At 41.0% G+C, this 13,379-nt stretch overlaps 1 protein-coding gene across 1 annotated transcript; it reads right to left on the bottom strand.

Moving 5' to 3' along the window:
* Positions 1-1,611: 1,611 nt before the first annotated feature.
* Positions 1,612-12,838, bottom strand: LOC106940617 (thioredoxin reductase 2, mitochondrial-like; the record flags this gene model as incomplete). Its single annotated transcript, XM_015023396.1, has 6 exons — positions 1,612-3,756; positions 4,786-4,883; positions 5,897-5,968; positions 8,190-8,282; positions 8,828-8,923; positions 12,702-12,838. Coding segments are annotated over 6 exons (620 nt in total), but the record flags the coding sequence as incomplete, so codon positions are not given.
* Between the last annotated feature and the right edge of the window lie 541 nt (positions 12,839-13,379).

Consider the following 13,379-nt stretch of genomic DNA (forward strand, 5'->3'; position numbering starts at 1 on the left):
ACACTTTGCCGAACGGGGGGCCGAGCATTCTTGAGAGAGCGGCTGTACTTTCCTCCCACCGTCTTTCTTGAGCAGGACCGACACCGGCTCGGTGCGCAGGGTGAGTGAGGCTGCCGTGGATCTCGAGGAGGTTCAGGGGTTTCAGAGAGCTCTCTCCTTAACCAAACAAACACGCTGGAATTTTCTGCTATTGTTGGTGCCCGGAGCTGAGTGACGGGGCCACATAGCAGGGCCGGCTGTCAGCGGAGACAACCCGGGGGTCAAAGAGTGACCGTCGACTCTGACGGCGGTTGCCATCAAAACGTCTCGGATGGACCGGCACATCAGCTGGGGTGGAAATGTGCTGCATGATGTCTGCTGTCACACTGTGCAACATAATATATACATTCTTATCATTTAGACTGGGGTGGGGTTTTTCCACAGCTGTGAAACTTTTTTTTTTTTACTCAATAAAAAACATTTTCTTGATCAAATACAGCAAACTTATGTATTTCAGTAAAATGCTTTGGGTTCAGATGGCCTACACGTTTAGCATTTAGCCACCCGTGTAATAGTATCTTACATGACAAAACGTAGCATCATATTAAGCTTCATTATGATTTGAGTCATTTTGTCCCACAGTGAGTAGTATTAAAGCATTAAATTCAGGTTTTTCTTTTACTTCTTCCTCATCTGAAATTTAGCAAAACCAAGCAAATAAACTGCACGTTTCTGAAATAATTGCGTATTAATTCATCTATTTGACAATTGGAATTCAAGCTTCTCCATTTTTAGTCATGAACTTTAATTTTAGACATAAAAGGTTAATAACCAGTGTACCTCTCTTTTTAGTTATAGTTAAATTGTGTTGCTAAAAGAAAAAAATATAAAAATGCATAAATCTCATGATTAATTTCATTCATGTAGTGAGTTGGAAAATATAATACATTTGATTTCCACTTGTGGTTGTCATCCCTATTTAGCGTGGATAAAAATAATTATTATTGTGTGAACAGTACCCTCATGTGTCAGATAAAAAAATTAATCTGTGATCAGTTCAGAATATTTTGCTTCATTATTAACTAAGGTTAAAGGTTTCATAAATCTAATGAGTTTTACAGATTAGTTTTATCTGCTCAGGTATTTTCTGTAACCTGCAGAAGTATGAAGTAGTGAAGAATCACAGTGACTGATTAGGTGTAAATATTTGGAGCAAATGATTGTCAAGGTAACAACAAAAATGTCTCTTTAGCTTAGCATGAAATTTGTGATTCAAGGAAATGAGAATTCTTGGCTAAATCTAAAGGACTTTTTTTTTTTAATGATAAAAGTCTGGGTGTTAAAAACAAAACGGCTGCTTCTGAATAAAAGCAACACCCACACAGTTCCCCTCTTTTTGGACAAAGCAAGACTAGCAGTTAATGCTAACTTAAGCTAATCTAGTGCTAGACTTAGCTTCAGTCTAGCATTCACACATTAGCATGAGTTTCTTTCTCTTTACAAATAATTGGCATGCAGGAATCTTTCTTAATATTTAATGGGTATTTTTTTAAAGCACCTTTCGCTTCGTCTTCCCTTTACAAATGGTTCTGTTTTATTTTTATCATATACTCATGTTGAAACAGCAGCACCTTCAGACTTTGAACCACTTTCTTTATTATCGACACGATTATCCGAGTGCGTTATCATTTTACATATAAATAACAGATTTCAAAGCTTTATTGTAAAATTTAATTTCTCGGTTTATTTACAGCTGGTTTGTGGCCAGGTGACATCAGGCCTGCACTCCCCAGGTTCTGGTTTTGAGTGCAGGTCATCATTAGCTGGCCGACCTGAAAGTTGAGCCCTGACCCCCACTCGCACAGCTGAAGCTCTGAGGGCAAGTATTTGACCTCAATATTAATACCAAACAGTGACACATCTCAGTAAAAGTTACAAGAAATAAATCTTTTTGTGCGCGTTAACGGCTGGATAGAGCGGTAAATAGGAGAGAAGACGGGACCCGGTAAAAGGGGAGGTGAAGGGTAAAAAACAAACAGATATTACAGTTTGGCTGACAGTCTCAATGACTTCCTTTGCGCTGCCTCGGGCCCACCTTGGCGGCCCCCTGAAGTGGCTCGTTAAGCACAGGAACATAGTCTGAGTAACCCAGGGCACAGCTCAGTATTGTGTTGGTTGGTTTGGTCTGCTCCCTGGCCCATGCTGCCCCCCCCCGGCCCCCCAGTTCATCTCCTCCCCTCCACCCAGGCCCCTGCTGTGCTCTGCTACACCACATGAGCCCTCTGTGCTCCAAGTGATAGAGTCAAGCTGTTCCTGCTGAGCGGAGGTCAGGGTCCTTCAGTCAGCACCTCGGCCCTGAACAGAGCACACAGGAATCCCCCCTCTTTCCCTCCCCAACCGGGGCTGGTACTCGGCTCTCTCTCTCTCTCTCTCTCTCAAACAAACCTGGTAGCTTTCCTGCTCTATTTTTTTCTCTCTCCCCACCCCCACCATCTCCTGACGGTCTGTCACTCCCTTCATCGGAATCATTAATCAGACGGGGCAGATTAAACTTCAAATAAAAACAAACTTTGACGTACTCGCCGGTTCTTCGATTTCTGCCCCGTCGACTTTAAAGAGGCCAAGATGTCGGACGCAGGCGGCAGGTTGAACGGTCTCTGGTGGACGCGGGGCTCCGTTAATGCTTTATTGATATAAACAAGTCGCCTTATCTTCAGGGGTGATGACTCTCGAGGGCCAACCTGCCATCCGTGTAAATATACAGCCGATAACCCTTATCAGCTTGGCACCAATAAAGTCAGACTTCTGGAGGCACGCATCTCTAATGGGGATTAAAGGGATTAAATGTGCAACCTGAATGCGTTCGGGTTCATGTTTTATACAGTGACTGCTTCATCCCGTCTTCCACTGTCTGCTCAGCATGCACTGCAGGAAACAGGAGGGCAACAGCGCCGCCTTTGGGTGAGTTTGGGTAGAGCAGCTGAGGTAAAATGAACTGGAGCTGTGTTAAGTCTTGGATTTTGCATTCGTGTGGCTTTTTGACAGAACATATTAGTATATTTGTCCACGCCTGTGGATGGAGACGGGTAAACTCCTCGGTCCAGGCCTCTGCAGGCTGACTGACGGCAGCCCTGCTGACTATTTGTGTCCATGGGAAATGGAGCGGTGTCGCTGCGGCGACGGCCCTGGGGCCATCCATCAGTGTCACGTTTTGGGGGTTGGGGGCGCCGTATGGTATGTGTCACCTCGAAGACTAATGGACAGGAAGTACAGCCGGAGAAACAACAATATTTGCAGAATGTATATTCAGAAGAAAATTCAGATCCGCTTCTTGTGAATTCTCAGCGAAAATCCTAAATGTGCGTTTCCATCCTGATTGATGAGCCGGGCTATTTAAAAGCAGCTCATTCCACACGAGGGCCCTCTCGCCCTCGCTCTCTTTCTCATTACCTTATGTTCTTTCAAGGCACAAATCTGTGTGTAGGGGTCAATAACAGACCTGGTTTGTGACCAGACCTTCCCGTGGAGGAGCTGCAGTGACCAGTCCCGGTGAGGTAAAGTGAAACTGGGAAAACCCCTAGAAGAGCCCCCTTCAATTTCCCACTACAGGGGCCCCGTGTGCTCGCTGCGTTCAGAAACCGAGGGGCCTAACCTCAGCAGCCGGTGACCGTTGGGTCCAAACCAGAGCGCTTTGTGATGTGGATCTTGACCACCTCCTCAGCGCAGGTGGGGTGGATTCCTACGGTCTGCAGCAGGTGAGGATATGTGGCTCCACACCTAAGAAGAGGCACAAAAATAGAGTTATTACAAATACAGTTATTAATGCCAGATTTTATTCAGAAATAAAAGCTGATGATCTGTGACATCAAATGGTCTGAAATGCAGAAATATGTTGGATTCTGCATAGGTTTGATTATTCAGACATTTCGTTACATTACATATATTAGTATTAACACCAAAAATTCTAACTAGGTCAAAGTTTGAAAAAAAAATATATATATATATAATCCCATCAGAACAAAAGAAAAAAAAAGAATAATTCTCTTCTATATTATTAGAAAATATGGCTGGTCAGGGATATTACCTATTTTCACAAAGCAAATCCAGAACCAAGTAACTGCCTGACCATCGTGTTTCTTAAATAACAATATATCAAATGTTTATAAAGTCACAATGTGTTTTCTCAGGCTATGTTTTTTATTACCAAATAACAGAAAAATATTTATTTAATTAACTTAGAAGTTTTATTACATTCATAGAATTCTCAAAGTGCTATAAACAATAAAATAGTTCATAAAAATAAAAACAAAGGTAAAAATAAAAGGTCCTTAATCATAAAGACAAAGGACCTTTAAATGCAGCATAAACATTAACATTTCAAACAAGACGTCACTTAGAAGGATGTAAAATTACTTAGTTGCTATGTTTATTACCATGGTAATAAAATAATCATTTCTCATGACAAAGATTTAGATTTAGTCCATAGCTTATTGAAGCTCTTGAATTTAATTTCTTTCAGCAAATTTTGTTATAATAATATTTAAGTTATTCCCTGAAGTAAAAAAAAAAAAATTGTCATTTGCAAGCAAAACAACTTGTAATTAACTCAATCATTAAGGAATGTGAGTATATAAATTTAAAAGTTCAGGTTCCAACAGTGACACCTCTTTGTTAAACTGAGTGAAATCTTTTTTTCTGTTTGCAAAATTCAGTCACCTCCAAACAATACCTCTTATCCCAGTCATTTTCTTATGGTCTATAGTTAATATTAAACACAAATGTAAGCCAGGATTATTCTGAACTTACTGCAAACTCATAGAGAATCCCTGAATGACCTCTCCAGCATTTGGACCAGTGAAATGCAGACCCAGAATCTTCTGGTCGCCTCCCCTCTCACATATAACCTGAAGATAAAAGGAGAAACAGCAGGATTAGCCCAATGCTAGCTAATGCAGACACACTTACTACAAAGAACATTTACACACTTCTACAGACTCAAGATGTCCAAGATTGTTGTTTGGTTTCCCAATGTTTTGAATAAATAAACTAACGTATTGACAGACGCGACACAAAGGCAGCAACAAACGACAGCCAAGGGTGAAAGTTTTCCCAGGCAGTAACAAAAGTTGAGCATTTATCAACTTTCTTGTGTTGTGCCACCAGCTGCGCGTGCATGTCTATGTGTGCGAACTTGAAAATCCACATCCACGAATTACAGCGGTCAGTTGGCTGGATAAAGACAAGCAGCTGTCGCCTCATCGCACCAGTTCCCCAGGAAATCAACGGAGAGGAACATTTCTAAAACAAAACAAAATGGTTTCCCTTAAACCTTCCTGAATATAAATACCTGGAAAACTGAGAATCTTCAGACACATCTGGTTTGAGATAATCAAACACTTTTTGAAAACGTGAATAAAGTGACAGTTTTAGATAAGGGCTTTATGGGCAGTTGCCCAGGGCGGCATCAGAAAGATGTGGGGCACCCAAAAAATATTAAGTAAAATATATCTCATCTGGTCATCTGAACAAGTTTAGTCGTTCTTGCATGTGTGTTGAGTGAAATAAGTTTCCCTTATTTCTGGAGTATGGCTACAAAAGAAACAAAGATAATTACTTTGATTTTAACTGGTTGGAGTGCGGCTGTCTCTATCCATCTCCAAACATTGGTCCATGAATCAGTTGCTTTGGCTGAATGACAACCAAAGTCTGACATGTAATCTGTTTAGTCCAACTCACTCAATATTAATATATTTAACTGGAGGGATGCAAGGTCTGGAAACAGAAACTTTTTTCTCTTTACTCTTATTGTCTTTTTCCATATTTATGCAGAGTTGAAACGATCCTTATTTTTTTTTTTTTTTAGACTGAAGGATCATGAATGAACCCTCAGGATGATGGGATGCCCTTCTGGGGTTACCTTTATGTAACACTGGCTGGCATCGCGCTCTGCGACGGTGAATTCTAGTGGCTTGTAGAAGGCGTGGAAAACCTACAGACACATAAACATTTCAGTTCACAAAGACTTCATAACATCTAGTCGAGCATCACAGAAAAAGGGTTTGTTAGATTTCAGTTGGTATTGTGTAAACCCATGAGGATGGCTATGACAAATTTGGTGAAATTTCACAAAACCAAAAGCTGACAGTATACAAAAACAAAAAAGCAAACTTAAAGGGATCACGATTACAACTCAAACAGATTAGCAATTAGCATCCAACTGAAAATGAAGACGTGTTGCCATGGAGAAAAAAAAAAACAAGCTGCAAAGCTTCAATTGCCAAAACGTAAACAGCCCACTCAGTGTGTCAGTCCTCTCTGAGACGTACAGAGTTTGATTCTGCGAGCGAACGTGCCGACACAAGTTGAGAGGGCCGTGCAGCTGTCGGGTTGGGGAGGGGGCGGCTCCTCCTCAGATCTCGGCGCGCCTGTCGTCACCTCACACACACCTCAATCAGACCTCCTGCTAGCCCGTCACTCAAGGGCAGGGGTCCGCGTTTATCGTCAGCCCTCCGCAGGTGTTGCTAGCATCTGGCAGGTAAACTCAAGAGCCGCTCGCTAATGTACTGTGTACGTGTGTGTGTGTGTGTGTGTGTGCGTGTGTGTGTGTGTGTGTGCGTGTGTGTGTGTCAGTGTTTGTAAAGCTGTTGTTGGGGGGGCATTGTACTTTCAATGACTATAACTAAATTAAATACAAATATTTACAAAAACTGAATAATCGACTTGTTCGATTTTGTTACCTATTTCTCCAATAATGGTACAGCTGTTTTTAAATGAAATATGCATGGATTTTATTTTGCTTTTTTTATATATTAAAATATATACTGGACCCTAAAGACCCTATCCATTTCATCCAACAACAGGTCAAGCTTCCTGTGGGTTTTTACGCTGGAATCACAGGGTTCTGTTTAGAAGTAGAAGGAGGCCTGAATATCATGTTAATTTGAAGCTTTTTATGATGCATTTTAACTATTTTTCCTCCCAAAGTTGAGTGACTGAAGCCAGTGTTCTAACAGTTTTTGTTTTGTAAAAATTCAAATTTTTTCCAGATTCTACATTCCTTTGTGCTGAATTTAAAACATAAAAATGTAAAAGTTCCCCAATGAAGTTATGGCAAATATTTCTACGATGGGCAGGCATACAGATAAGACCCAAATTATTCATCTCCTGGCTGAAATGGTCTTAAATTAGCTTTTAATTTTTGCTGACATCTTTCTTCTGATTGATCTGAAATGAAGTGGGCCAGCCAGAGATCCAGTGGGAGAATGGGAAGCAAGTAAGAAGGAGAAAATAAAGAAAAGGAGAGACAGAGAGGAAAGACACACACAGAGAGATGCTGTCTGACTATAAAAGATTATTTTTATTCTTCCCATAAGTGTAGACATTTTCAGCAGTGCCCTCTTGGACCTCATCTGACCCAAACTGTCCAGGTCAGAAGACATAAAGTCAGGCTGTACTCTTAGTGGTGACCAAGGTTCAATAAAATGGAAGTTACTGGAACACCAATGTCACCTGTGTGCGTTAAGCAGGTATAACCTGGAATATAAGGATGGCAACAAAGAAAGACCATTAAACCAACAGATCAACTACTTCAAGGTCAACTGAACGTGGCCGCTGCCAAATGCCCTCTGGAAAACGTCTTAGCATCAGACAAGAGAAAGACTGACCTGTCAGTCCATAATGACAAGACAAATTAGTCCTTCTATTTTATCTTCTATGTCTTATATTTTCCAAAGCCGTTTGTGGTTTCTGACCTGTAAAATGTGCCATATAAGTAGTTTACTTACTTACCAACTTAACTATGGCACCTTCAACCAACGTGGTAGCATCATGCTAAGTGGCCATTTTATTGCCAGAAGTGGTTGTGGGAATAATAAAGTTCTGCCTCCAATTGTTTGTGTTTCAATGGTGAAATGATCCAAGCCGATTCTGGAGAGCAACATTATGTTTTTTATAATGGAAGTTGATTTTTATTTAAAATGAATGAAACATGCTGAAAAGCTGGATCTCACAGCTTGCTGAGGGTGTTTAAACACGTAGGAAGGATGTTTATATTTATATATTTCAGACTATTTCAAATTTTGAGGCTTTTATGTTTTATGCATTGAAGTTTTTTTATGGTGTTATTATTAAATAACTCTGGTAAAAAAAGAAAAAAAAATTCCATTATTTAACGCTCCAGACCAGGGCGGGATGAGAATGACTGATCCCACCTCTATCCCGTCTTTCCCACGTCTCCTCTCGGCCTCCTCCTCTGACAGGCCGACGCAGCCGTACTCCAGAGGGGTGAACACGGTGGTGGCCACCTGTCACACACAAACACAATTGGGAACGTTTACACTTTGCCAAAACGGCCCCGCTCATTTCTTTCGGGAAAATCCCACGCAGCGTCTAATTACAAAACTGCCAAAGCGTCGCGTGCAGGTGGAGACTGCCCATGTTCATTTCGATAACGACAGAAATGCTCCTTTGCTTAAAATATTTATATGTGAAGATGAATTTTAAGACAAATACTTCAATACACACAGCTAAAACAAGCCTTTAATCTGTTTTGAACACAGGCGCTGTAATAAAACCTTCACTGCAACCCGCTGACAGACGAGTACGTATACCGAGAACGACGCAGGACGACGCCGTCGTGGAAAATGCTGGTACACTATGCTATGAATCATCCTAAAGAGAGACTAGCAGTTAGATGGAGGGGAGGCTCAGATGAGAGACCAACCAAATAACAGCCTCACATTGGCAGAAAACGATAAACGTAAAAAGCCACACGCGCTTGAGGTGCGGAGAGATGAAGGCTTTTATTACTGTTAGTGTGAGAGTGTGATTGTGTGTGTGTGTGTCTTACGTTGTCGTAGTTCATAAGGTCGGTGCTCTGGCCGGCGAGCCTGTGGGCAAGGAGCTTTCCTGCCTTGATGGCAGTAGGTGTCAGCTCTGGACGACCCTGAAGCAAAGAGAAATGTGAAGTTGCTCCAATTCATCTGTTGTTATATTAAACTTTTCATTCAACATATGAATGAAAAGTAACAACAGACCAATGCATGATCACAGATGACGGCGGAGAAACAGTTTTCCTGTAAAGTTGTTTCTCCTCACATTTAGAAACCAGTACATAAGGTTGATTGACAGCGCCAAGATCCTCCTCCTGGCTCTGATTGGTTGTTTTTGATGCATGTTTTTTCAGATGGCAACTCAGGGAGGAGATGGGGGAGATGGAGCTTTTCACAGGTTATCTGCCTCAAACTCTCACGACATGGCAGTTTTAACAAATATGTAAAAATCATACTATTTATAAAAGTTACACACTGCAGTTTTAATAATGTATACATTAGCAAAGGGTAAAACTATGATACATCAAAAGTTTTCACAAGACAACAACTTCATCATCCCAGACTCTGCATTAACTCAAAATACCCACAGAAAATGGCTTGTAATACATGTGTGACTATAGCAACTATGGAGTCTCAAAAGGTTCATTTTAGTTTGCCCGTCAGAAATGCAATAACGTTGATTTTGTTAAATTTTAATATCCTCTGTGAGTTTTGTTAAGATTTTCTGGACCATAAGTCTAATCAGTTAAAAAATTATGTCAGGTAGAGGGGAAAAAAACGTATGTATAGGTTTCTTTTTTTTTTTCCTTTCTTAGAAATGATCAACCTGAGTGGGACTTTGTTCATGTTGAGAACATGATCAGGTGACACTTTGTGTTCAGCTGCCTGATTTTAAACCGACTCACAGAATCTGTTGACCTTGGCTTGGAAATCTGACACTCTGCTGTCAGTGCTCTGCTGGCCTCGCTAATGTTTACTCCTTGATTCATGTCCATCAGTATGAAGGAGCATTTAACACATCAGTCAAAAAACGTGTCACAAAGAGAAGAAAAAAAACAAATACATAAAGAAGGACCAGCCAAACGATGAAAAAAAAAAAAAAGCGTCTTATAGTGCCAAATGTTATCAGCAGACAAAGATGAGACAAAATGCAATAGGGTTTCTAAATTATTCCAGCTGAAGAATCTGAGTCGGGTTTTTTGTAGAACCAGTTCTTTTTCTTGACCAGTTTTGCACATCCAGGCACTGGAATGTTTTAGCCTATTTTCCTTCATATAAACAGCGGATGCTCGGTCACACAAGGTCAGTGGAATCTCTGAAAATGATACTGGAATTCTTTCTGCAGAATTTCAAAAGGTTTTGGTCTGAAATCTCTCCCACATGTTTGCAGAGTTTTCTCCTGTGAGAAAATCTTCCTTTGACTTTCCTCCTCCTGATTTTTATTATTGGGGTGTCAGAGTAAAGGAGAATGGACATAGACAGCCTCATCTTCAGGTTGGATTTTGAAAAACATGCAAAATTTTCATGCTACTTCACAATCATTCACCGTTTTTATGTTGCCGTATCAGATAAAAATCCAAGTAAAATGCGCTGAGCTCCGTGGATGATACGTGATAAAGTGTGGAAATGTTCCAGGAACATGACACTGTGATCATTAGTAATTTAAAAAAAAAAAAAAAAACATACAACATTTGATGCATAAAACGATGTAAACAATCATTTCAGTAACTGCTTATTAATTCAAAGGGGTGAAATTATTTGGAAAATCTTTCCCCGTGTGTGTTTTTCTTTATTGTTTTGGCTGCTTGCCAACAGACAAACGCGTAGCCATGGAGACGCACAACCAACTGTGGCGTTCAGGAAACAGCAGTGCTGCAGGGCAGTTTTAAAGACACGACTTCAACTTGTTAAATCAGCAACACATCCTGTTATCAGCAAACATCTCCAGCGCCTCCGCACGTATACGGCGGCGCGCTGCGGCATTCCAGCCGCTGTTTGCAAGTCGGTTAGCATGCGTCACCATACTGCATGGAAGATTACCAAAAAAAAATAAATAAATAAATAAAAATACTATTCTACCAGTTTTTACCTGAAGAGGGGAAAAAACGCCTTTGCTGTTGGGAAAAAGCTGGAAGACAGATTGGAGAGAAGCACTCATCAAAGCTAGCCGTCAATCAAAGCGGCTCAGAGAATGTGTGTGTGTGTGTGTGTGTGTGTGTGTGTGTGTGTGTGTGTGTGCGTCATGAGACCTGGGAGGCAGGAAGGAAGCTCCTAGTTGGTCGTGGTAGAAAAAACAACGCTGACATGCAGCAGGTTTGACTTGTAATAACAGTGCCAGCTCCAGAGCTTCTACAATCACATTATTAAAGTTAATCCAGGTGAGAAAAAAAAAAAAAAAAACTCTCACAAGACAACAACTTATGAGTTTCTACACAAGTGATGATGAGCTTCGCTCATCCAGCTTTCAGCTCTTTTATTTTAACCAAAATTCCTTCTAATTTCATTTTTTCCCTTACAGTGTGCCAAGATATTGTGAAAATCTGAACATTTAACTGTTTTTAAATGTGCTCCCAGAAGGAGGTTAAGTGGCTTTTTCCCAGCTAGTTTTGATTGGTAAAACATATCAAGTAAAGCTATCACAGCTAGCCTAAACATTTCACCTGCATGTTTGTATACAGCAAAATACTCTGCATGTCAGCATGAAACTGGTAAGAAATGATTAAAATGAAGCCAAAACTAAAGGCTTCAACAAACGTTTGGAAAGATGATCAAGTTTTCAGACTGACTGGACACTAAATGCTTTAAGAAGTTAAAAGTCTTCACAGCCTTTTTCTGTTTTCTGACATGGAAACAGAAAACATCCATGTATTTTACTGCAATGTTTAAGGCTGCGACTAATGATTATTTTAGTAATCTATAATTCAATCAATTATTCTGATAATTAATCAGATAAAAAGAAATGGCACACTCTGCAGATTTTTAATTTAGACACTTAAGCCTTGTTTATACAATATAAGAAAAATGTTAAAAATCCAAATATTTAAATTCCTTTTTAAATAAGAATGTTAACATTTTATTGCCTAAATTAAAACAACAGCACTCCTTTTCGTGGCACATCTACAGATTGAAAATATTCTCCACTCCTTTTATACAAACACGTCGGTCAGGTGTGTTTCATGATATTTGTCTCCGGACTTCGACGGGATAAAACATTTCAGTAGCTCAAGCTTTATGTTTAAGAGTGTTGTCCTGCTGAAAGGTGAACCTCTGATTTCTGATTGTTTTCCTGCTCCTGTTGAAAGCAAACATCTTCTAAACATGATGCTGCCACCACCACGTTTCCTAGTGGGGACGGTGTGCTCCACTTGAAGTGCCATATTAGTTTTTCATTTTTACCCGACACAAATTACTCTCCAAGCAGGAAAGAGATTTTTTTTTTTCCTTCCGGGTTTGCTGCGTTCCCTACATGGCAAGCTGCCAATGATGCTTCTTCTGTTTCATAAATGGCAGATTTATGGAGTGCATGACTGATAGTCACGTTGTCATCAATCACCATGGAGTCCTTTGACTTAATTATTTGAAAATAAGTTTCCTCTTCCTTCTGCTTTCCAATTCAGCTGAACTTCTAGTTGGTCTGTTAGGGAGAATTCCCATAGAATGAAACTGAAGTTTGTGTTTTTAATGTTGCTGCACTAATAGCACAGTGAGACACAAAAGCTTTAACTAAGAGAACTATTTCCAGTTTTCTGGATGGGTGTGGCGTGTCATGGCATCTTGTGTATTTTTTTCCCCGTCAGAATTAAGAGTGGTAATTATAGAGTGCTCCTCCTCCCCTCATTGTCATCGGCATCATGACTGCTGTCAGGCTGGCGCCTGTCGACGATGGCCTACCTCGCCGATGTCTCCGAAAGCATAGACGTTTGGCACCGAGGTGGATTCGTCTGGGCCCACGACTATTTTCCCCGTCTCTTGGTTGAGCTGCACGCCCAGCTTGTCGAGTCCAAGGGTTTTGGTTTCGGGAGCCCTTCCTGAGGAGGAACCAGGAAAAGTGGAAATATGTCAAGAGCAGAAGGAGGAAAGTGTTAAAAACACATTTTTTTCTCATCTTGATTGTGTGCTTTGATTAAAAAGGTTTTATGCCCGTCTGTTAAATCGTTGACCAAACTATTGACCGTGTTGGCAATTGGGCTTGTAGATATGCAACGAGAGAAAGACGTGGACCCGACAAGATATTCCTAACGCTCTGAAACATCACAAGAGATAGTGACGGTGATTAAGCAACATCTGGCCAGCTGAGAAGCAGAAGGAGAGGGGAGGGGGCTCGGTTGGGATCCCAAAGACCCACGGACGTCCCGGGGTGCAAATTCTGACACTTTCTGGGCAGATGACTGATGGATGCTGTCGACAGCAGGTCTCCATGGTGATGGAGCTCGGAGCATGTGCTCCACCCTCCCGAACACGGCTCCTCACAACCTGTCTGGCCAGCATAATAAACAGCCGGGGCCCGAGGAACCCATGTAGATGCTATCGGACAGCAAAAACAACAAACCCCCGAGACCCCTCTTCCTG

Source organism: Poecilia latipinna, unplaced genomic scaffold, assembly GCF_001443285.1.
Source record: "Poecilia latipinna isolate Pla-1442-1.1 unplaced genomic scaffold, P_latipinna-1.0 Scaffold3300, whole genome shotgun sequence".
Classification (NCBI taxonomy): domain Eukaryota; kingdom Metazoa; phylum Chordata; class Actinopteri; order Cyprinodontiformes; family Poeciliidae; genus Poecilia; species Poecilia latipinna.